The 25,512-nt window shown below is 41.9% G+C and overlaps 1 protein-coding gene across 1 annotated transcript in view; it reads right to left on the bottom strand.

The window, feature by feature from the left end:
- Positions 1 to 25,512, bottom strand: part of zfhx3b (zinc finger homeobox 3b) — a 448,357-nt gene that overhangs the window by 179,553 nt on the left and 243,292 nt on the right. Inside the window, exon 4 of the mRNA XM_078544537.1 lies at positions 8,511 to 8,742. Within this exon, the coding sequence (XP_078400663.1) occupies positions 8,511 to 8,742 (232 nt within the window). The remainder of the gene's footprint in view (positions 1 to 8,510; positions 8,743 to 25,512) is intronic.

Genomic DNA, 25,512 nt, shown 5'->3' with positions numbered 1-25,512 from the left:
GTGAGTCAGTACTCCCTGTATGTTAGGCTGAAGCTCTTGCACACAGACATTGTCCTTACTTGCACAGTTACTGAAAAAAGTCATATCTGACCTCTGTGGTAAAATTATTTTTAAAACCCGAAATCTAAAATCTGGATAAAGCAATTACATATACATTAGTGTTTCAGGCAAACACCAAAAAACAATTTAAGATACTGTATTTATGCACTGATACTAAAAACTGTCTTTAGATTTTGCCATTTCAATCAAATGCCTGTATGAAATCACTCTTGGGCCAGGATATCCAGAGATGGAAATCCATGGTGCGAAAAATTATAAACAAGAGGAAAAACTATTTGTAAGATAATGAAAAAAGATAGATCAACTAAAATGTATCAGCTCTTTTTTTGTACCTTTAGAAATATGAATTTTTAAATTTCATTTTCAGAAGTAGCTATTACCCCTTAAGCGTGTTTGTTAGCATTAGAAAGTCTCACAATTGTTCACTGAAATATGCTGCCTCAGATCTGTCGCAGATCAGTTATTAATTAACCTGCTAATGGCTTTTTTTTAAACGATCAGAACATTACGTATCTAGTTTTTAAAATTCTAAGACCTGAAAATTAGAGAACTGATCTCTGCTATTTGAGATTGCTTCTGAAGAATGCACCTTAATGTCACATGATAACACGTCAGTAGTTACTGATTCAAATCATCTGCAACTAGTCTCAAGAAACCAATTTAATTTGAAGAATGGTCAAACTACACAGAAACTATCAGATTTCCAAATTTTCAATGATTAATAATTGGAGTTTTGCTTCAGACTTGCACTGAAAGATTGGTTTTGCTGACCCTTGCTGTCAGGGTACGCCTTGTTCTCCAAGCACAAACATGAGGAAAAAGGGGCAAAAGTCCTGGTGAACTAAGCCTTCACCCCTTTAACGTTGCCCCAGGGTTTCTGGGTTGGTGAATTGGGGTTGGTGGGGGGACAGGTTGTGTGATGTGAGCAGCAGAGTTTGTTTAGCGTTTACAGTAGGCGAAGTTCAGCTTGAGACTAGCGGCAATGAGATATCCCCAGCCTCCTGGCGTCTTTTCTGAAAGGTTGTCAGCTGGCTTGGTATAGCAGTGTCCTGCAAATATGGCACTGTGACCTGCCCCAGGCTTTCATCAATTGGAAAGCCTGTGGGGATCCTGGTGGAAGGCCAAAGTGTGGAGGTAAGCACTTCATATAAAGTGTCCCATTAAGTAGCAGTGTTACTGAAGCCCTCTGGATGATAACCTAGATCGATGCCAGAAAGCCTTGATCTCAGAGGCTCTAAATGCCCTGTCAATGAGCAGCCTTAAATATGTCCTGACAGAGGTGCTCCTATTTATTTATTACCTATTTAGCGTGTGTGTAGTCACAGAGCCAAACAATAGCCTTGTCAGTGACTAGGTGGAGTTCTTTAAGCCCGCCTTCAAGTTTAGTCAGTGGACACTCCTCAACAATCTGAGTCATTGGGCGGAATTTTCCAACCCTGCAGTCAGAAAATGCGGCAAACCATTTAAAAGTCCATTGACTTTGGCGTGACCTGGTGACCCCACCGGCGGGAGGGACCGGAAAATTCCTGCCATTGTTTGGACTCCACCACAGCTGCAGCTTGGTCTTGGTGACCCCACTGATGTTGGGTGGCTGCAGGGGCCTTGTCCATTTTGGAAATGGTTTAAAGGGCCCACTGTCACTGTGGGAGATGAAAGCTGGGTGGATGAGCAGTGGGGTCTATGATGAGAGCGTAGTTTCTGGTAGATGTTTTCTCTTACCAATTGTCCTGCCTTAGGTCCTCAATTGTCACTCCTCAGAGAGAGGGAGAGAGAGAGAGAGAGAGTGTGAGTGTGTGTGTGGTGTGTGAGAGAGAGCAACAAGGTGGAGGTGAGTTGCTTGAAGGCTACCTGTGATCATGCACATTGTGTCATACTGGTGTGCACTATTCCGCAGTAGAGTGTGTGATGGAAAGAGCAGAGGTCCTTAAGGTCTCAGCCTGTGATCCCCATGGGGAACTGGCCAATTTACTGAGGAAGTTATTGTGGGTTTTAATTTTCTCTGCAGTCTTGATGAGGTGCTGTCTGCACATGAGCATTTTGTCAAGGTCAGGCTGGTCCAACTGGCAGCCAGCAGGCCCCAACCCTTCTATGTAACCTGCTGAGCTCCTGTTCAAAAGCTGGTTAGACAAACCGGTAAATTCAAAATGCAGGTAAGTGAAATTCAAGATTTTACATTGGGCTCCTCCTCCAATCACAGGCCATTCCTTTCCCACATTTGTTGTTGATAGGCTCACTGTTGAGCCTATCAGCAGCAAATGAGGGAGAAAAACAGTCTTTGATCGGAGGAGCAGTGAACACCGGTGGTGGTGGGTGTGCTGAGAGCTGTCAGAGCCCAAGGAGTGAAGGTAAAGCAGTGTCTGAGCCCAGGGAGCGAAGGTAAAGCGGTTTCTGAGCCTGGGAAGCGAAGGTCCGGAGGGGTCGGAGCCCAGGGAGCGAAGGTAAAGTGGGGCCAGAGCCCAGGGAGTTAAAGCACAATGGGCTGGAGCCCGGGGAGTTAAAGCACAATGGGCCAGAGCCCAGGGAGCTAAAGCACAATGGGTTGGAGCCCGGGGAGTTAAAGCACAATGGGTTGGAGCCCGGGGAGTTAAAGCACAATGGGCTGGAACCCAGGGAGTTCAAGCACAATGGGCTTGAGCCTGGGGAGTTCAAGCACAGTGGGCTGGAGCCCGAGGAGTTCAAACACAATGAGCTGGAGCCCGGTGAGTTCAAGCACAATGGGCTGGAGCCCGGTGAGTTCAAGCACAGTGGGCTGGAGCCCGAGGAGTTCAAACACAATGAGCTGGAGCCCGGTGAGTTCAAGCACAGTGGGCTGGAGCCCGGGGAGTTCAAGCACAGTGGGCTGGAGCCCGGGGAGTTCAAGCACAGTGCACTGGAGCCCGGGGAGTTCAAGCACAGTGGGCTGGAGCCCAGGCAGGGTGAAATTTTGGCAGCTTGGGAAAGGGCCAAGCTTTGGCAGGTCTGGGCAGGGCAAAGTATCGATGGGCTCAGGCAGGCCCAGAAGGTGAGTATGACTGGAAGCAAAATAGTGCGTGTGCGTGTTGGCTGGGGAGGAGGTGGGAAGCGAGAGAGAGTGAGTGAGTGAGTGAGTGTGTGTGGAAGTGAGAGAGAGTGCCTGCCTTACTCCCAGTCTCAGGTTTCTCACTCACTCTCACCACCACACACCAACACACCCACTCACAGTGGGTGAGAGTGAGTGAGTGAGCACCCTGAGACTGGGAGTGAGCTGGACACACACCAATCCTCTCACGCTCTGGTCATTTTAATTAATTTTTTTTAAACTTAACAATTTATTGTTATGACACTGCTTTACTTTTGCTCAGGAATTGTTTCTATGATTAATATATTAATATTTTTTTTGAAATTCAATTTATTGTTGTGCCGAACCTTATATTTCCAAAATTTGCTCATCAGTCCCTTGAATGAGGAAAAAATGTCAATGTGGCCCCCTCCCCCTCCTCCAAGCAAAAAAGTTGGACAAGCCTGGTCAAGGGTGACACCTAGATAAACAGGATGTGGATTGTGTTTCACTCTCTGGCCATCCAGGATGATGTCCAGTTCTCTCTTAGCGCTGGCATTGTGAAGGTTGGATGTGCTAGAAACTGTTTTCCTAATGCACGGTTTTAGGCACCATGTTTTGCAGTAATCTGCCAGCTTTGTAATATTGTTGTTTACTGTGTGTTACAGCTCAGGGAAAGTCTGAGCCTGTAGGTCACAGATGTCATCTGCATAGATAAACATAGATAGAGAAGCTCCTGAGACACATTAATGGTCTGTGGCAAGAAGTCCTGATGTTCTTTGACTTAAATAAAAGCAGAAATATCCAATTAAGACTATCTTTCATTCTACAATTCTACATCTACAGACAGGTCCTGGATGACCCAATGGGTTAGCCCCCATCACTGGCCTGCTGCAAATCCAACCTAGGCTTATTAAAGGTTCTATTTGCTTCCAGTAGGGATCCTTTGCGAATCAAGTTTCAGACCCACAATTCAGACCCTCATGTAAAATGGGCTGACAGCACAAAACTATCCTTGATTGAGCACCAACTGGCAATGTCACTCAGATAGATCTAAGGAAGTTGTTGTGAGAAATGGGAGAAAAATGCCAATGGTGCAAGTAGAGGACGTCCTTCTGAGATTAAGAACGAGGTTTTCACAGTCTTCCTAGCTCTGCAGTCCTTTAAAAATGGGACCCAGATGTGGAAGACCTACTCCAATTTCTGGCAGATCCAATCTTTGCCAGTGGGGGAAGGGGGCGTGACGTGAATCACACAGGAAGGAAACCTGAATTCAGCAGGGTCATCTGAACTTAGTGCTGAATTCAAACAGACCCCAAGGACCTTAACCCGCAGTGTGGATTCATGAATTGATGGAGTAGAGGTAAACACTCTCGAAGGGCAGATAAGGTCTGCCTGATAACAATCATGATCTGTAGTTTTTTTAATGCTCCATTCTTTAAACATGAAAAAAACAGGTTAAAGCTGTCAGTGAGAGTTAAAAAAAGTCAGATGGACTGCTTTGACAAGCAATTTGGCGTAGCTTAGAAAAAACATTACCATTGGTTTGAGTAATTTCAATAGAGTTCTTTGTTGACGCTTCCCAAGGGCTATTATTGTTATTATGAATGTTTGGATGAGTTTCAAAAACTACGCTTACCACAGCAAAGGATTCTAAGTTCACAGTTAGATTAAAGAGTTTATTAAATGATTAGCTGCCTTCAATGTAGGGTCTGAATAGAAGTTTATTTGTTTTTATAAGAGATTAACCACTTGAAGATATTTAAAAGCTTTGAAGGGTTTTATGAATGGGAGTTTTTTTCACTATGAGGTGTGTAGGAGTGAGAGCTGTATAGATCGTTAGAAGTTTATTATTTTTCATTTCCACATGGCTCCTGAGGTCTGCCCATGGTGGATATTGGGTGAGCGGCTATGAAGGTGGCATGGAGGGTATGAGAGGCTGTGAGGGGTGGGTGAGGGCCATGAGTTGGCATTGAGCTTGTATGCAGGATATGAGGGGCCATGAGGGGTAGGTGGGTGGCATAATTTGGCATTGAGTTGTCATGGAGGTATGAGCAGCCATCGAAGGGGGTAGGTCTGTGGGTCATGAGTTGGAGGGTATGAGGGGCCATGTGGGGGTGGGTGTGGGGTGGAAAAGGTTAGGGATAGAGAGTCTAACAACTTCTAAAACAACTGGGATGAAGTTCCAGAGAACTAAGGTGAGCCTTCTAACCAGTCCACCTCAGTACTTGCCCAACGTCATGGTTGCATATGGCAGGCCTGACTCAATCCCGCAACCAGCCCCTCCCCCCACCCCCTTTCCCCTGCCCCCACCAGAAATTGTGCATTTCTGGATACTTTTTTTTACTGAGGCTGGTCCAGTGAATTGGGATATTTCCTGTCTTGAGCTACACACCTCAGTCGCCAAAATCCAGCCCCAAATCTGAACTACATTGCTGGGACAGAGTCAAGGGAGCTTTACTATTCGTACAGCTTAACTGGAGGACCTGATGCTGGCGCTGGGTGACTAACTGAAGGCACACCAATCTCTAGCTGTAACTTTCCTCACCTTGGTGAGCACAAAAAGCCAACAAATCATCGTGGAGACTGGGGGAAAGTGTGGTGCAAAACCACCTGGAACATGAGCTTACAAATGGTATGAGTAATGCAGACAAAGATAAATGCAAGTTGAATTGTCCCAGCCTTCTGACCAGGGGAGCTCAGCATAAATGAGAGCAGAGGAGCAAATTAATAGTCTTGTAAGTAAATTTATCATCTCAGCTACAAGGCTGGATTCTAAGCAGTCGATAATACTAATATCACATGATATGACAGTTAGGCATGACTATCAGACTTTATGCAGTACCCTACCAGATGTTGAAGTAAACGTCAACGTACTTGAAAAATCTGATACTTCAATATTGTCTATTGTTTAGTAATAAAGTAAGATGATATCGGCATTTGTATAATGCCTTTACATTCAAGCTCTGAGTCGTTCACACAATGACTCATTCCTGAAGTGCAGTCACTTGTTATATAGATTGTATATGCCAGCAAATTTTACTGAAATGTCAACTTTTCCAGAATCTCCCCAAATTCTACCAAGAGCCATTTCCAACTAGAACATCAAACCAGCTAACATTAGCTGCTATCATCTGCTTGAATTCCATTATTAATATTGTATTATGACTACAGTAATGCTGATGTAAAATACAAATCAGATAAACAGTTTCAGATGGATGTAAAAGATCCCATGCCATTATTTGAAGATGAGAAAGGGAATTTTCCAGTGTCCTGGCCCACATTTATCTCTCAAACAATGCCATAAAAGACGACAGAATAACTGGTCATTTATCTCACTGCTATTTGTGGGTCCTCATTGAGTACAAACTGTCGACCACATTTGCCTGCAATACAACAGCAACTATATTTGAAAAAAATGCTTTGGGGCAGTCCGAAAACATGAAAGGCTCTAAATAAATCTAAAGTCTTTCTTCCTCTCTCATGGAAATATGCAGGACAATCAACACTCTGCCCAGCATTCTAATCTACATAAGGCTCGTAAGGGTAACATTACTAAGGCAGTCCAGTTACTTATCAGATCTATTATTCATATTGTTTTAAAATATGGCTGTTTCCTAATGAGTAATAGCCGAGCCCTATTTGAATTGTGGTGAGGTCATCTGCTAAATCCAACTAACTTATAAGGTTGGATTGCTAAGTACTGCACTTGGAACCAAAATTGTCATGTCATAGTTTCCCACAAGAGGGTAATAAATTTAAAAAAGGTGACTGAATTTCTGCCCAAAGATCATACTATCTGTACTGCAGTACTCTTAGCAAGTCGTATGAAGTACCAAGACCAACATGCAGACTTCAATGGGAAATAAAATTGAGTACGGTGCAGAAAGGGCTTCTGGTTCACTATCAGCCCATTTTGCATTATTAGTATTGACCAAATTCACTTCTAGAGCCAATACTTCTGGCTACTGGCTCCATAAAGGAACAGTAAGGCTATTCTTGCTGGAAGATTGACAGTATAGTTTAGGTAGGCAAATTTGTGCTGTTGCTGAGCAACCATGATTAAGGGTCTGGGTGCCTATGCAGCTATTTTGTTTTTCTGATTAATTCACCTTTACTCATCAAAGAAGTGTGTGTGAAGGTCAAATAACAAAAAATTCAAGAGTGAAGCACCATGTGCGGGACTGGGGTCACATGTAGGCCAGAATGGGTATGGGTAACAGGTTTTATTCCCAAAAGGACGCTAGTCATCCAGTTGGATTTTAGAACAATCTGGTTGCTTGCATGAACATTTTTTCTGGTGCCAGCTCCAGCTGGATCACAAGTTGGCATTCTGAGTTCAATGAAAGCTACCAGCCCTCAAATGATCAGATTTATTATATTCAGTTTTATAATTTGCCACAATGAGAACTTCTAACTTTTATTTTGTTCATCCAGTACCATAATGACCAGGAAATTATCTGCACTTAAATAAATATCGCATTGCCTACTTGTTCAGGTTCCCAGACAATTCAGTTATTTCCAATCTTGAGCTCTTTAATGACACCAATTTTGTCTTTACGCTTTTTCTCCTGTTTTCTCTTTGACTAACCCCACCTGAATTGAATACTGCCCAAATGCAGTCACTTGAGACGATCAAGTCAGCAATTTTGCCATGAGACCCAATTTTTGCTCTAGGTTTACAGGCACCTGATGGCTTCTTCCCTCTGGGTCGTGGGAAAAGACTATGCCCCATGGTTACAGTCCCGTGATTTTTGGTAGAATTCTTGCTTGCAATAGTTTTTTTTTAAATTTAAAAAGCATATTGTATTAGTTAAAAAAATAAAGTTGCTAGCACTATGCTTTTCTGCTAACTGTTTGGGATCCCCCCCTCAACCAAAGAAATTTATTATACATGAAGGACATGGTAATATTAAACTGGGATCAGTGGTTGCTATTCAGAAACTTTCCTAAGACTACAGGTCTATCCTTTTGCATAGAGTAAACATTTAGTTCAATTATTCCACAATGCGTCACTGCCATTATTATTGCCATTGATGCCAGTAACAGTGAAAGGTAAGACAAGGGTAATAGAATGACCCTCGAGGTCCTTTTATTTTTGGTCCAGTTAAGTGGGAAATATCAAGTAGTACAATGTTCATCGCTTTGTAAGTAGATTTGTTTCAAAAAGATGAGATGATTAGATCAAGATTAGTTCCTATTTTTAATGTGTTCTTCATAAAAGAAATAAAATCTACCGCAGTGTTTAAATCGATTTATTCCCTTCAGAATCCACATCAAACATATTCCACTATCTGAAGTATTTTGATGAATTAACTTGTGTCAAGAAACAATTTTCTTAAATGAGTTTATTAACCTGCAGGCTTTGGCAGGTCAAGGAAAAAGAATTGGACTAGCTTTGTGAGAGTCATACTAGAAACCAGTGGGTACTTACCAGTCTCAGCAGCAGGACATTTGCGAATGGTGAAGATTTGCCCAAGGTCGTCATCATCCTCTGGCAAACCCTTCTGTAGCCGCTGTAATTTGCGCAGGCTTTCACTGCGTTGGTGTTTCATGGAGCGGACGTGCTGAATAAGGTTAAGTTTTGCCTTAGTAGAGTAGTTACACAGTGAACAATGGTAGTAACATGCCTCAGCTTCCACCGTGCTGTCATGTTGCTGCAAGTGCTAAAAAAAGGAGAAAAAGAATCGATGTTTAACACCACTGATAAAATACCACTATTTAATTATATGTTTTTACAAGTGTATTTTCCTTCTTTTTATACAAAACGTATTTACCGATACTAGCCATTTCTTTCCTCAGTTTACTCCCATAGGAGACATGGTACAGACAACACAAATTATCCATCTGACACATTAACCCAGAAAGGGTTTAACTCAAGCCATACCGTACTGATCAAATGATGCAGTAATGTTTTTATATATAAGTATAAGCTGCCAATTCACAGAATCATAGAATGGTTACAGCACAGGAGACCATTTGGCCCATCTACCCTTGTCACTTTTCTACAAGAACAATTTAGCTAGTCTCACTCTCAGATCCTTCCCTGTAGCCCTACAATTCTTTTCTCTTCAGCAGCTTTTGAAAGCCAAGAATGTATCTGTCCCTGGCACCCTTCCATTTGAGGCTGAACTAGTGTTTCATAAAAGTTCATCACAACTAACTTGTTTTTGTACTCTAGGCCTCTACTTATAAAGCTGAGGATCCCATATAGCTTTTAAAATTACTTTCTCAACCTCCCCTCCCACTTTGAATGGTTGTGTTTCTCTGTTCCTGCACCAACTTTAGAATTGTACCCTTTAGTTTACACTGCCCATCTTTGTTCTTCCTTCCAAAATGTGTCACTTCACAATCTGCTGCATTAAATTTCATCTGTCACAAGTCTATCCATTCCTCCAGCCTGTCTATATCTTCTTGATTACCCCCTCACAACAAACTATATTTCCAACTTTTGCATCATCTGCAAACTTTTGAAATTGTGTGCTCCACACCAAAGCCTAAGTCATGAATATAGATAATGAGCTGGATTTTACGCACCCTCCCCCGCACCTCCCACTGGTCATGTTTCTGGCAGGGGGGCACATTACGCAAGTCAGGTGGATAGCCCACCACTTTTCCATCTACCCCCAATCCGGTCGGCATAATACAGGCGGTGGAATGGAATGGTTAATGTGCCCGCTAGACTCCACGCCCTTAGGCCTACTGAGCCCCTTAAGTGACCAATTACTGCCCGCTCAAGGCCCTCAATCTGCCTCTGCCACCATACTATGCTGGCCAGCGGAAGATGAACGAGAATAGGCAGGCCATTTTTTTCACTAGCTTTGGTGAAAGGGTGGGAAGATTTGGAGTATTGGAGTTACCTTCCTAGGCTGCCTGATCCCTTCCCATCTAATACCTCAGACTTACCCTTGTCTGTTGGCCATTGCCTCTTCTTCCTGGTTACTTCTTAAAGCACCCACTACTCAGTTATGACGTTGCTCGGACTGCTAAAGCTGCCTGCCAATCAGATTGACTGGCAGCTCTAAAGGGCGGGACTTCCTTACACTGAGGGGTGGAGGTCTAGCCCTGACCTCATCAAGGCTGCCCAGAGCATGTTATAGCTGTGGGGCATCCTTGTTTAAAGTTGGCTGATTCGGGACCGACTTTTCTTTCAGGTTATGGGGGAGGGGGTGGATGGCGAGAACTACTTTCCCCTTCCATAAAATTCAGCCCTATGAAAAGCAGTGGTACTGGGTGCTGACTCCTGGGGAACTTTATTCCTTCCTCCAGTCCGATAAACAACCGTTCATCACTACTCTCTGTTCCGTGTCACTCAACCAACTTCACACTAAATAAAAGAACCATCCACATGCATTTGTTTATGTTCTCTTCCAGTGATGGTGCATGTCATCCCATCTAAGCAAAGCATTTGTTCTTGAATCCAATGTCCTTCCTGAAACAGTATATTAACCATCGGTCACTGTGATTGCCAAAGGATGGAGCTTTCTAGTTTCTCAACAGATGAAGATAATGTGAACTGGGTGGACACTGGTAGGGAGGGGAGGTAATAATAGATAAAGGAAGAAAAATTTAGAAACATTGAAAAACCTTATGGCTGGAAGTGAGCACAGGGGTAATTTCAAGAACCTGTTTTTCCAGTCAGCAATGTGACTCAGCAATTCGGAGGTACACTGCCTGTGATTTTCCAATCAATTATTTTAATGCTTAGAAAACTTTCCCCAATAATGATAAAATGCCAGTTTTAAAATAAGGGCCTATTTTAAAATACTTGCTATTCTTAAGTACCACCCTCTGTTCTAACAAATCCCATACACATTTAAGCTAGTGATTCTGCTTGAGGTCCTTGAGTTCCCCAGGAGTGTGAGGATGAGTTAGAGCTCAGCCAGTTAGGAGTGAAATCAGGAAACATTTTTTCACACGAAGTAGCAATTTGGAACTCTCTTCCTCAAAATGCTGCAAACCCTGAGTCAATTGAAATCTTTTCTTAGGTAAGCATATTATGGCATTGCAGAAAAGATGGGTAAAAGGAATTTAACTATGCATTATCCATGATTTAACTGAATGGCAGAAAAAGCTAACATGGCTGAGTGACCCACTCTGCCTCTATGTTCCTATAAATCCTTTGCATCCCAGGTGCCTTATTTACTTTGACTGTATTCAAGCATCCAGCCACCAACTCAATTTTTTATTTTCACACCCCACAATCTCATTCTTTTGCAACATCTGCACTGCTTTAGCCCTTAGATAATCCTTGTAAATGGTGAACTAAAGAACATAGTTAAATTTTCAGCTATATCCACTTTACGAAACTTGAGACCAGTACTTTTTCCCTAATTTCCTCCACACACTTGGAATTTTGGCCAGTTGACTTAATTTCCTAAACAATTCTAAATTTTTATAGTTGCTAGGTTATTTCAATTGTTCTTTTACACTTTGAGTTTCCCTTTGTTGACCCTGACCATCTTCTGTCACTGTGTTGAAATGGTCTTGCTTCCATCACTGAGCCTGCTGACCAGGTTGGCCTTCTACTCACAAAATTCTTAACAAATACATTCTACCTTTGATGAATGATGATGGCGAAAGGATAATGACATTGGACTAGTAATCCAGAGGCCAGACTAATGCTCTGGGGACAAGGGTTCAAATCCTACCACAGCAGCTGGTGGAATTTAAATTCAACGAATAAATCTGGAATATAAAGCTAGTCTCAGTAACAGTGGACATGAAACTATCATCAATTGTTGTAAAACACTACCTGGTTCACTAATGTTCTTTAGGGAAAGTCAGCAGCCTTTACCTGGTCTGGCCTACATGTGACTCCAGGCCCACAGAAATGTGGTTGTCCTCTGAAATGGCCTAGTAAGCCACTCAGTTCAAGGGCAATTAGGGATGGGTAACAAATGCTGGCCTTGCCAGCAATGAAAAATTTTTTAAAAAATGTTTATTTACTCCTGACCCATTCTCCTTCACCTATGTGAGCATCCTTCTATAATATATGTGATCCAAAGTTTAATGGTCTAACGTCACTCTTGCTCTTGACTTTCCCTTAACTTACCCTGAATCTTATGACCCTATTTACTAGCTGCCACCTCCCCATTTTAACTGTTGGGCCAGGATTTTCCAGCCCTATTGTGGTAAGAACATAAGAAAATAAGAAATAGGAACAGGAGTAGACCAATCGGCCCCTCGAGCCTGCTCTGCCATTCAATAAGATCAAGGCTGATCTACTTGTGTTTTGATTTCCACATTCCCATCCACCCCCAATAACCTTTGATTCCCTTGCCTAACAAGAATCTGTCTACCTCTGCCTTAAAAATATTCAATGACCCCGCGTCCACCACCTTCGAAGGCAGAGAATTCCAAAGTCGCACAACCCTCCAAGAGAAAAAAACTTCTCATCTCTGTCCTAAAAGAACAACCTCTAATATTAAAACAGTGCCCCCTAGTTCTGGACTCACCCGCAAGAGGAAACACCCTTTTGATGTCCACCTTGTCAAGGCCATTCAGGATCTTATACACTTCAATCAAGTCACTCCTCACTCTTCTAAACTCCAGTGGAAACAAGCCCAGTCTGTCCAACCTTTCCTCATAAGATAACCCACTCATTCCAGGTATCAATCTAGTAAACCTCCTTTGACCTGCCTCCTATGCATTTACATCCTTCCTTAAAAAGGGAGACTAAAACTGCACACAGTATTCGAGGTGCGATCTCACCAATTCCCTGTCTAACTGAAGCATAACATCCTTACTTCTATGTTCAATCCCTCTTGTAATAAAGGGGAGAATTTTCTCCCCGTTGGGGAGGGCTGGGCAGGAGTGGGCGCGGGCGGGCTCGCAGCCGAACGCCGCATGCGATTGGCTGCGTGCCGCCATTTTACGTGGGTGGGCCAATTAAGGCCTGCCCAGCGTGATGCACACCTGGAGGCGCTGAGCACTCCCTGCACGGGCGGGGGGAGCAGGCAGAGTTGGGGCCTGCACTCAGTGCAGAAATCTCCCTGAGGCACAGAGCTGCCTCAAGGAGATCAGTTTGATATGTAAAAATTTAAATAAAGGAAGAAAGAATTTTTAAGACATGTTCCCTCATGTGACAGTGTCACATGAGCTCGGACATGTCTATGAATGTTTTTGAAAAATTTTATTAAAGTTTAAAAACCCTCATGAAACCTCATCCCACCTGTGGGTGAGGTTTCATGATAAATGCGAAGGCTGCCTGAGCTCTTCGCCTGCCCGCCAATCTTAAGGTTCGACGGGCAGCTATGTTAATTATTTTAATTGAAATTTAAATGGCCTTAATACGCCTTTGACAGTTCAGCGACTCAACATCTGAATGATGCGTGGTGACGTCAGGACGCATGCCCAACGTCACCGCGTGTCATTTTACGTGTGGACTGGGCCCACTCGCCGAACTGAAGATTCTGCCCAAAGGATAGCATTCCATTGGCCTTCTTAATTATTTGCTGCATCTGCATACTAACTTTTTGTGACTCATGTATTAGAACACCTAGATCCCAATGCACCTCAGAATTATGCAGCCATTCTCCATTTAAGTAATACTCTGCTTTTTTGTTCTCCCTGCCAAAGTGAACAACTTCACATTTTCCCACATTAAACTCAATTTGTCTTATCTTTGCCCACTCACTCAACCTATCTATATCCATCTGCAACCTCCTCATGTCCTCTTCACAACATACTTTCCTATCTTTGTGTGTCATCTGCAAATTTAGCTACCATGTCTTCACTCTCCTCATACTCTGATCGGCTCTGCGCCACCATTTTACGTGGGTGGGCCAAATAAGGCCCGCCCAGCATGATGCACGATGGTAGCGTTCAGCGCTACCTGTGCAGGCGGGGGGAAGAGGGAGAGTCAGAACCTGCGGTCTTCCACACATGTGTGCGAAAGAGCGCAGAAATCTCCCTGAGGCATGGAGCTGCGTCAGGGATATTATTGAAAAATCTCAATATGTACCTAAAGAAACATAAAAATTATTTACACATGTCTCTTCATGTGACAGTGTCACATGAGCTGGGAGCTGCTTATGAAATGTGAAAAAAAATTGTTTATTTAATAAAACCTTCAGGAAACCTCATCCCACCCGTGGATGAGGTTTCCTGAAAAAAGGTTTCCTCAAAAACGTAAAAGCCACATGGGCTCTTTGCCTGCCTGCCAACCTTAAGGTTGCACGGGCAGCTTTGATAATTACGTTAATTGGTTTTTTATTGGCCTTAACAGGTCTTTGACAGTTTGGCAGGCATGTGCCTGCCAAACGAAATATCTGAATGATACGCAGTGACGTCGGGCCATAAGCCTGATGTCACTGCAGGTCATTTTACGCATCGGCGTGCCGGGCCTTCCCCCCAACGCCGACGTGAAAATTCTCCCCTATGCGTAGATTAAAATCACCCATGATTATTGCTGTCCCTTTATCGCAAGCACACAACATTTCTCTTGAATGCTTTGTCCTACACTGTGGCTACTTTTAGGGGGCCTGTAGACCACTCCCATGAATGACTTTTCCCCCCTACTATTCCTCAACTCTAGCCAAATCGATTCTACATCCTGATCTCCTGAACTAAGGTCATCTCTAACTATTGCACCAATGCCCTCTTTGATTAACAGTGTTACCCCTCCAACTTTACCTAGCTTCCTATTCTTCTTGAATGTCATGTAACCTTCAATATTAAGGACCCGATCATTGTCATCTTGCAGCTATGTCTCCGTAATTGCTATCAGATCATATTTATTTACTTCAATGTGGGCCATCAATTGATTTACGTTGTTCTGAATGCTACATGCATTTGGATAGAAAGCCTTCAGTTTTGTCTTTTTGTTGCCTTTGTAACATCTAGTCTTGACTGTTGATGTATTCTTAAGTTTTTTTCTCTCTGTCCCTTCCTGCCATTCTCTGATTCTCATTTCTCATATAACTATTTTGCTCTCCTGTCTTGACTCTACACCTTGAATTGCTACCTCTAATAAGGACCCGACACAGGAGATTCGGCAGTCCAGCCAAAAGCCCATTGACTTTCGGCAGGACCAGATGATCCCGGCAGTGGGTGGGGCCGAAAATCCTGTCCTTGATATAATGTCCCTATTGTTCAGCAGCATTAGGTCAAGTGCAGCTTCATTTCTAGCCCTCCCCATAGGATTTTAATTTGTGGAGCAGTACTTTGCTACATTTAGGAATTCCTGAGTTCCAGCATGTCCATCCTCCATTCAATGTCTAGGTAGTTAAAATCCCCCATTATCAAAACATTGCCATTGCTGGATGCTTTCCTCAATTCTCTGTGAAATATCTAATCAATGTCAGGTGTTTGGTCTAGCAGTCTGCAACAAATTCCCACCAGTGGCTTTCCCTCATTTCCCTTATAATAACTACATCCCAAGTGACTCAGTCTCCTCTGAGGCCTCTTTGATGTCATGCCTTTCCTGGCCCTTTATGTTATCCCTACACGTATGTCTATTGCTTCTACACTGTTTATACCCTGCTTATGTCTTGTCACACTTGTGCTTTTTCTGCTACCATTAGATTTCTAACATTTATGTATAATCCCTTTCATTCACATGTCTTTTCATCACTTGTGTATTTTTTAATTTCATTCCTGGGATGCAGGCTCCCTGGGCAAATCCAGCATTTACTGCCCATCTCCAGCCACAACTGAGTGACTCACTCAGCCAGTTCAGAGGGCAGTTACAAGTCAATCCATGTTGGTGTGGTACTGGAGTCACATATAAGCCCGAGTGGGTAAGGACAGCAGGTTTCCTTCCTTTAGGGATATTACTTGACCAACTGGCTTTTTAGGATGATCTTTCATAGTCACTTTTATTGACACCAGCGCTTTATTTCCAGCTTTTGAAAAAAAAACAACTGAATTCAAATTCTCAAACAAACAAGATGGGATCTTAACTTATGTTCTTTGGATTATTATTCCAGCAACATAGCCACTGTGCCACCATTCCCAATCCCTCACTGTTTCTTATTACTTGCCCTGTGATTCATATTAATTTAGTATCCCTTCCTGGTCTATACTTTTTATCTGATTTTCTCGTCTGTATTTAAACCTATGTGGCTATCTTGTATACTGGTAAAAGTCTATTTTCTCTTTCTTACTGGTTTAAATAACCCTCCTTCAGCCAAGCTATATTTTGAGTGCATCTCAGTCCCACTTCTATTAATGTAAAGTACATCCAGTCAGTACAGATCTCTCCTTTCCAAGATGGCTCTCCACTTCTCTAAACTTGGATCTTTATACCACATCTTTAGCCGCAAATGGGTGTATTCAATTTGAGCTTGCCTTTCTGCTTGTTGCATGTTGCTTTGGTAGCTTTAGATGTTGGTCTCTCTTATAAACTTCTTCCCTGAAATTATTTTGAAGGACTGCTGAATTCCTAACTTTGATTATTTCTGAATCTGAGCCACTATATACAGGGGAGACCTGAGCAGATGCCATCGTGTTGCAGATTAGAGTGAAAGTTTGGGTGGGATGGGAAGGCTAGGAAAAGCTTCTCCGGGCAAATGTAACAATTTTGGACAATGAGGCAAAGAAGACACCGGCAGTGATGTGTAAGTACAAGGATCAAGGAAAGAATCGGTTTTGAAAGATACTTATCTCAAGATAAAACCAGAAGAAATAGGGAGACAGTTCCACCATCACCTCCTAATTGTCAACTAACAAAAACCCACGAGTTATTTACCACAAACCACAACATTTTCTGTACAACACTAATTCAAAGACTCTCCAGTCATGCAATTTGCAAGATGTAAATTCCAATCTAGGACACATGACAGATTTGACGCAAGTTAATCCTTTGAATACGCAGTTTATTCATATACAGTCCTTGGAACTGTATGCACCAGAAAACATGCTACACAAATGAGTGTTAGGAACTAGAGTTAGTTTGAAGTAAGTTATATCTGTATTGGTGGGTGTTTGGAATAAGCTATAGCTTTAAGTTTAAGTTATAGCTTTAAGTTTAACTTGTATGTTGTATGCATGTGTTAAAAAAGGGGAAACATGGGTTTTGGTCATTTTAAAATGTTACCTGCAAGTCTGTGGGTTTGTTTGTATATCTGCATTTTAATGAGATTTTATGACCCTTGAAGTTGAGAGCTGTGTTTCAAGGGGGGCAGGGGGGGTTAGTCGTTTAGGAAAGTTAAACCAAGGTAGGAAAAACTTTGCTGTTGACTAGCAATAGGGGGCCTACAGAGACAGGGAGAAATAAGAAAGCAATTTGAGTTCAGTTGGTAGGGGCATTCCATAGTAACTGCCAGAGCAGGCAGGCAGAGACCTGCAGGGAGCAGGTCCCAAAGAAAAAAGAAAGTCCCAAAAACCAGGGAGTTGGGCAGAAGATGGTCCCAGAAACACAGTGAAGTCACGGGAAAAGAATAGGAATCTGAACCGGTCCTGTTCAGTGGAATTGAAAGTAAGGTGCAAGGAAAAGACTCCAAGTTAAAAGACAAAGTCACGGGGAGCAGAATCAAGGCAAAGTAGGCTGGTGAGAAGCCAGGAGATATGAGGAGACAGTCAAAGGTTGGTGACTCCTTGCTACAGGCCTGTGAAGCAGTGGTGTTCTGTTGGTGCGGCGAAGTATCTGAGAGTGTCTGTGGAATAAGCACAATGAGAGAGGAAGTACTGGAAGGGTTGACAGCCTTGAAGGAGGGTAAATCACCAGGGCCAGTTGGTTTGTATCCCAGGCTGTTGAAGGAAGCCAGGGAGGAAATAGCGGATGCTCTGAGGATCATTTTCGAGGGATAGGCCAGAAAATTATAGGCCGGTCAGTCTGACTTCGGTGGTGGGCAAATTATTGGAAACAATTCTGAGATACGGGATAAACTGTCACTTAGAAAGGCACAGATTGATCAGGGATAGTCAGCATAGTTTTGTTAAGGGATGATCGTGTCTTACTAACTTAATAAAAATTTTTGAGGAAGTAACAAGGAGGATTGATGGGGGCAGTGGATGTTGTCTAAATGGATTTCAGTAAGGCATTTGACAAGGTTCCACATGGCAGACTGGTCAGGAAAATGAGATCTCATGGGATATAGGGGAAGGTGGCAGGTTTGATCCAAAATTGGCTCAGTGACAGGAAACAAATATTTGATGGATGTTTTTGCGAATGGAAAACTGTTTCCAGTGGTGTTTCACAGGGATCGGTGTTGGGGCACTCGCTGTTTGTTGTATATATTAATGATTTAGACTTAAATGTGGGAGGCACAATTGGGAAATTTACAGGTGACACAAAAATTGACCATGTAGTTGATAGTGAAGAGCATAGCTGTTGACTCCAGAACAGTATCAATGGTTTGGTTGAGAGGCGCGGAGAAGTGGCAAATGGAATTCAATGTGGAAAAGTTTGAGGTAATGCATTTGAGGAGGGCAAACAAAGCAAGGGGATACTTAATAAACGGGAAGTTTTAAATTTTGTAACTTGTGTTATCACTACAAACCTGTATATACCTGTGAAAGCATTGTTGTGGGTGAAGGTGTAGTGTAATATCATTCATTTTTTTCTTGTTTAATAAATGTTTTACTCTTTTGTTAAAAGTTCACCAGCAGACTATGTGCCTCTGTTTGGTAGTCATCCTCTACGTTTCTAAACAAAAAAATCAAGTTAGGATCCATCAAGTCAGGTTCCACCCTGGGATCTGATTTGTCAAGTAATAGTGGGGAAGTGGTGGCATAGCGGTATTTCACTGGACTAGTATTCCAGAGGCCCAGGTTAATGCTCAGGGTTCAATAAAAATCTGGAATTAAAAGTCTGATGATGACCACAAAACCATTGCAGACTGTCGTAAAAACCCATCCGCTTCATTAATGTCCTTTAAGGAAGGAAATCTGCTGTCCTTACCTGGTCTGACTTCAGACCCACTGCAATAAATGCTGGCCTAGCCAGCGACACCCACATCACATGAACGAATAAAAATAAAAGAAAACATCAGCTGGGACCATAACATGAGCAAGAAATTTAATTTGGATTAACTGAAAATAAATTCTCTGTATTAGTGCACACTGCAACTATCTTTACAAAAATATGTAAGTTTCTGCATACCCCAAGAAGCAACATTTTACATTGCAGTGTCCAAGAAATATATTAAATATATAAAATGAAACAGAACACTGTTCCACAACAGTCCACACTCTAGCCAGATTTAATTCAGATATTTTCCAAAATTTGGTGGAGCGATGTATGTATTTTACATTACAGCTATATTCAAAAAAGAGAAGGATTGGCGTTTATTTACCATCATATTTGGTCTTAAAGAATATCTTTGAAATATAAGTTTTGTTGTTATGTAAACCAACATATAAGGACACTATAGGAACCAAGATGGAAAATTAATAAGCATTGAATTAGAACTTTTCAAGGTAATTTCTCTGCCTCTTATTCAGGCCTCTACACAGCTACAATATAATGGACAGTCCATTTCACCAGTTGGAATGATTTACTGGTAATTGGTAAGCTATGAGTTGGGGAAAAAAAGTGGAACAGTTACTGTTCTGGCAAAGACCAGCTATTTGTAGAAACAAAGTCTTGGGAAAAAAGTCTAAATAATACATTATGATATCAGGCTTCCTCGAGGAGGCAAAGAAACATGTTATTGGGGTTGAACCGGTCAATGGTAAACGACATGGCTGTGGTTCATGGTAGAGGACATACAGAGATTGTTAAGAAACAGGAGAAAAACTGAGTGTTAACTTTTATTTATTTTGAAGAAAACTATTTGGGAACACTGTGGACCAGACATCGTATTCATAGCCCAAAATTAGACATGCACATTAGAAATTACACTCCATGAATCACATGATACTATCATTAGATGGAAACATAGTACACTGAACTTTAGTTCATTCTGTCAATTTTCAGAATTACTCACAGCTGGCTAACAAGCCTAAACATTTTGTAATAAGCTACTCAATGTACTGCAAGCTTTAAAGAATTAAGTATTTCAAGGGCAGCACTTAATTTTATTGCAATTCTCTTTAAATAGTTAGTTTAAAAATGTTTGCTTTGATCTTACACATCTATACTCATGTTCATTAGCCATTACCAGTGCAGCATCTCATAAACATAGCGGTTATAGCTTGCTCAAGCCCAAGACAGGCTTCAGGCATCATATCCCCTTGAGCTGTGTACAATGTTCATACCAGCATTGAAAAAAAAACAAACTCAATTTGTTTGATCTATTTTTGTGTGGGGTGGGTTGGGGAGTAGGGGGGAATTTCTTCAAACATTTTTTAGCTGGGGTCTAATGTGTAATTGCTGTTAGATTTTGGTTCAGAAATTTCCATGAAAGAATTGCTCAAAGGAGTCCTTTCTATCCATTCTGCTTGGTCATATATGTAAACGATAAGTTATTTGTCCTGCACAAGGTATGCCACTGAAGGACTGATTCACATCCACTGTTCCCAAAATGTGTACGTGCTCAGTATGAAAAAGAGGCATGTCACAGCAAGAATGGCACCAAATTGAGGAGATATTTTTGTAGGTGGTAGAATTTGCCCATTGTTTGATGTCTGGACACATTGTATACATGAAGACAAACGAACAGTGGTGAAACAAAATCTTTAGAATATGTACAGCAATGTAAAAATTCAAGATTGCCTCACTGTATTACTAACTACGAGGTATTACTAACTCATAAGGCAGCATTTTACCCCCCCGTCGTGGGGTTGTGTGGGAGCAGGCGGATTCCCGATCGGCGCCCCCAGTTGGGGGCGCGCCGCCATTTTAATTGGCCCACCCAGCGTCGTGCACTCCCTGTGCAGGCGGGGGGGTGATTCCCTGAGCTGGGAGTGCGCGCGAAAGCGCACACAGATCTCCCTGGGGCAAAGTGCTGCCTCAGGGAGATCGGCTCAAGATTCAAAAAGTTCATCAAAAAGGCAGAAAAAAATATTCCGGACATGTCCCCTCATGTGACACTGTCACATGAGCTGGGATATGTCAATTTCTTTTATTTAAACATTTTATACAAATTTTAAAACCCTCATGAAACCTCATCCTGCCCGTGGATGAGGAATCATGTTTTTTCTGAAGGCCGCCTGGGCTCTTCGCCTGCCCATCAACCTGAAGGTTGGACGGGCAGCTCAGTTGATTGTTTTAATTGCTCGTTAACTGGCCTTAATAGGCCTTTGACAATTCAGCGGGCGCTCAGTCGAAGCCGGCCGAACTGAAAATCTAAATGACGCAGGTGACGTCAGGACGCCCGCCCAATGTCACCGCGCGTCATTTTACGCATCGGCGAGCGGGGGGGCGGGGCCCACTCGTCGAAGGGAGAATTCTGCCCATAGTTTTTTCTACTTTATCTAAAATTCAAATCATACTGCCTGAAGATATTTACTACAAGCATTTTTTTTTACAACTAATTCACTTCTTCTGTGCGTATAAACACATAAGAAACATATAAAACACAAGAAAGATTAAAATATCATTAACAAACTTGAGGTCATGATGCTTCCTCTCTTCAAACAGACATAATTATTATAGCAGTTCCCGCTAAATCCCTAATGCAATAGTAATACATTCTTTCTTTATGATTTCCTTAACTGATGTTGCTTTCTTCCTCCAACATCAAATGCTCTCACATGGCTGGATTTAAATCTGCAGTCACAGTTCTCTTGGATGAGGACACAGGCTGATCAATTCACTTTCTCGTTTTACAGACACAGACACTACCTAACCTGGATTTCAAGCCAATGGATTTTTGAGCTTTGTTTTTTCTTACTGTGTTTGATACATTAATAGCACTGGCAAGAAGATATCATGAGCACTATGGAAGCAGAGTTTTGTGTTGGCCAGTCATTTTTATCATACCAGGAATGCAAATTTGGGCACTACTTTGACTCTAAGTGTTACTGTAAGATGCCAGGTAAATAAGCCTTTTTTAAAAACCCATTTTTTTCACATTTTCTAAAATCTATGTAGTGTACTTTTGTACCAATATAACAAAAGCACATTATTCTGATCTATAGTCTTCCTTACCATATTCATACCAGAATATACATAAAACACAGAAGACCTTGGGGCTTTTCAGACATCTACTGGGATTCACAGCCCAGCAAAGGTTACTTCTGCATGCTATTCAAGTAAAATTTTAATTTGAAGATAGCAAATGTAATTTGTTTGTACGTGCCCCCCCCCCCTTCACTAATTATAATGTAATCATCAGGGATCAAAATGTATTAAATTAAACTCTGTGCAAGTGCTTTCCTTAACCCTCTGAGTACTGACACCTCATTTCCACACTAAAGCATTCAGTGCAATAAGGCAACCATTTTTAAATGTATCCACAGAAGACCAACCTTCAATTAACTTTAATTTCTGATCTGATTACTTTTCTTCTCATTCCTGCTTTAATATTTTTACATTATAAGAAGTACTTACCATCAGCAATGGGTTTTTTGGAATATAAGCACAATGTGCACAGGCAGCTCGTCTAAAATTGGCAGTTAAAGACAGTTTTTTTTATATAAAGGAAGATCAAAGACTTACATTTATATCTCGCCTTTTATGGCCTCAGGGTATCCCAAAGCACTTTACAGGCAATGATGTATTATTGACATATAATCACTGCTATAACGAAGGAAATGTGGCAGCCAATTTGCACACAGTAAGGTCCCACAAAAAACAATGTGATAATCCAGGGGCTTTTATGTGTTGGTTGAGGGATAACTATGAGGCAGGAGCTCACCTGCTTTCCTAAGGTATAATGACGTGGGATCTTCTATTATGTCCACCTAAGAGGGCAAATGGGGCCTTGGTTTAATGATTCTTCTGGAAGGCGGCACCACTGACAGTGCAGCACTCCTTCAGTGTTCAACTCCTTAGGGTGGGACTTGAACCCACAACCTTCGGATTCCGGTGTTAGTGTTATCAACTGAATCACAGCTGACACTCAAAATAAGATAATTTGCCTATTAAATATTATTGCAGTCATCATGTCTTGGAGTGTGTTAAAAATAACTTTGGAACCTTGGTTGAACTGTTTTGGATCCAGGAAAAATAAAAAGGGAAGAGTTTTCTTCTCTCCAAAGGCCTTTAATGTTACAGAGAAAGTAAATACTGGCAATGTCAACTCAGTTCCCTTTGAACATAGGTCCAACATAGAACACTGTACTAGGTGGCACGAATTCATCACAATTCAGCTATTTTACTTCGAAAGGCCACCATTACAGAAAGAGTGATGAATGAAAGTACACTCTATACATTCCTGTGTTTCCAGAGGTTGGTGTTGACTGGGCTCAAATTACAATGGGCTTGCTCCACTGGTATGATTCTTGCAGTACAAAACGCATGGGTACTCAAAGCGAAAGCCATGGACACAGCCCTAAATTGCGGGTGCAGGGCCATTCGGATATTCATGGCAGGCTCACGGCATCCACAAAGGAATATCTTCAGTGCCTATCCTGACTGATGCCCCAAATGTTGGGAGTGTCCCCATACCACTCTGATACGGCACCTGCAACTGGGAATGGCCCCACAGGCACAGTGAGCTCCCAGTTATGCAGTTCCCAAATGAAATTATTGGCGTATACCCACAAAGTAATCAATCTCCATCAGGAGATGTGGCATTCTGACTAAGTTCTAATAAACCATAGCTCCATTGGATCTACTAGGAGGGGTAATGGGTAAAATTTGCCAGGAACATCTGAGATTATCCCCAGACACACCGTTTATTATAGAGGAAGATATTAGTAGGTCAGTTTACACCAGACTGGGATTTTCTAATCTCCTTTCTATGAAACAGAATTCCAGCAGTCTAAGATGTGCTTGTTGTTAAAATGGAACTTCAGGCTCAATTTGTTGTGGCCAATATTAGCATCGATAGTGATCTGAATCTCATTTATGTTGGGGTTGGAGTCGGAGAAATGCCTGCCTAGAAACGTCTGGATGTTTTTTTGGGAAACATTGATCAGGAACACTGGTTTATCATTGTTTACACTTTATATCATTAGACTTTGTCCAAGGAGGCAGAAACATACTATTTTGTTTGTTAAGGCTTTTATTAATTATTGAATAATAATTTGTAAATTGCTTAAGCATGACATCGCCAACTGTGCAATGTTAATACCTGGACCACATTTAGGTGAGAGATTATTATTTCAGAAAAGCTCCAATTCCTCAGATAAAGGGAGGAATTCAAATTGTCAGGATTAGAGAGAGATCATTATATAAATAGGTGAACTATATAACTTTAATAAGTCTGTATAGAAAAACAGTGATCACAGTTAGATCTGAGAAAAGTGAGCCTGTAAACCGGGTGATATTTAGTTTACATGCAGTCAGATGAGGTCAGAGCAAGGGGGAAAGTTAAAAAGCCTAAATCAGGATTAATGTGCATGTATGTGAATGCACGGAATGCGGTTAATAAGATTGGTGAACTACAGGCACAGGTTGACAAATGGAATTATCATGTTATTGCTATAACAGAGAGCTGGCTCAAAGAAGGGCAGAACTGGGTATTATATATATTCCTGGGTACAAGGTATTTTGGAGAGACCGGAAAGGAAGAAAAGGGGGTGGGCGGGTGAGTGGCAGTATTGATTAAGGATGGCATTACAGTACTGAAGAGAGAGGATGCTCCAGAGGGGTCAAGGACCGAATCTCTCTGGCTCGAGGTAAGGAACAAAAAAGGTGCAATAACATTGATCGGTGTAGTATATAGACCACCGACTAGTGGAAGGGATGTAGAGAAGCAAATTTGCAAAGAAGTTAGAGAGGTGCAAAAGTTATAGAACTATTATAATGGGGGCCTTCAATTATCCAAATATAGACCGGGATAGGAATATTGCAAAGGGACCGGAAGGGCGAGAGTTCCTTGAGTGTGTTCAAGATCATTTTCTGCAGCAATAGATTTCCGGTTCAACGAGAGGGCAGGCACTGTTGGACCTGGTTGTGGGGATTGAGTTGGCTCAAATGGTTCAAATAACCAAAATAAGAGGTGAAGAGTGTTTAGTGGACAGTGAGTATTGTATCGTAAGGTTTAAGTTGGCCATGGAAAAGGACGGGGCACAATCCAGAGCAGGGATAATTAACTGGGGGAAAACTGACTTCGATGGGATGAAAATGCATCTGAGTCGTGTGAGTTGGAATCAAATGTTGGTGGAAAAGACAGTGGCTGAACAATGGGCTACCTTCAAAGAGATAGTATTGCAAGCAATGTCAAGATATATTCCCTTGAAGGGGAAAGGTAGAGCAAATAAATCTAGAATACTCTGGATGATGAGATAGAGGTGAAGATGAAAAGCAAGAAGTACACGTATGACAGATGTCAGGTAGGAAATACAATGGAGAATCAGAACCAGAGAGATCAGTGAAAAGCCTAATAAGAAAAGCAAGAAGAGAGCATGAAAATAGATAGGCAGCTAACATAAAATTTCAAAATTTGCAGATTATATGAAGATTGGAAACATTGTCAACCATGATGAGGATTGTCTTG

This window comes from Cetorhinus maximus, chromosome 6, assembly GCF_964194155.1.
Source record: "Cetorhinus maximus chromosome 6, sCetMax3.hap1.1, whole genome shotgun sequence".
NCBI lineage: Eukaryota > Metazoa > Chordata > Chondrichthyes > Lamniformes > Cetorhinidae > Cetorhinus > Cetorhinus maximus.
Note: the sequence above shows the minus strand (reverse complement) of the source record. Positions and strands in the feature narration are given on the sequence as shown.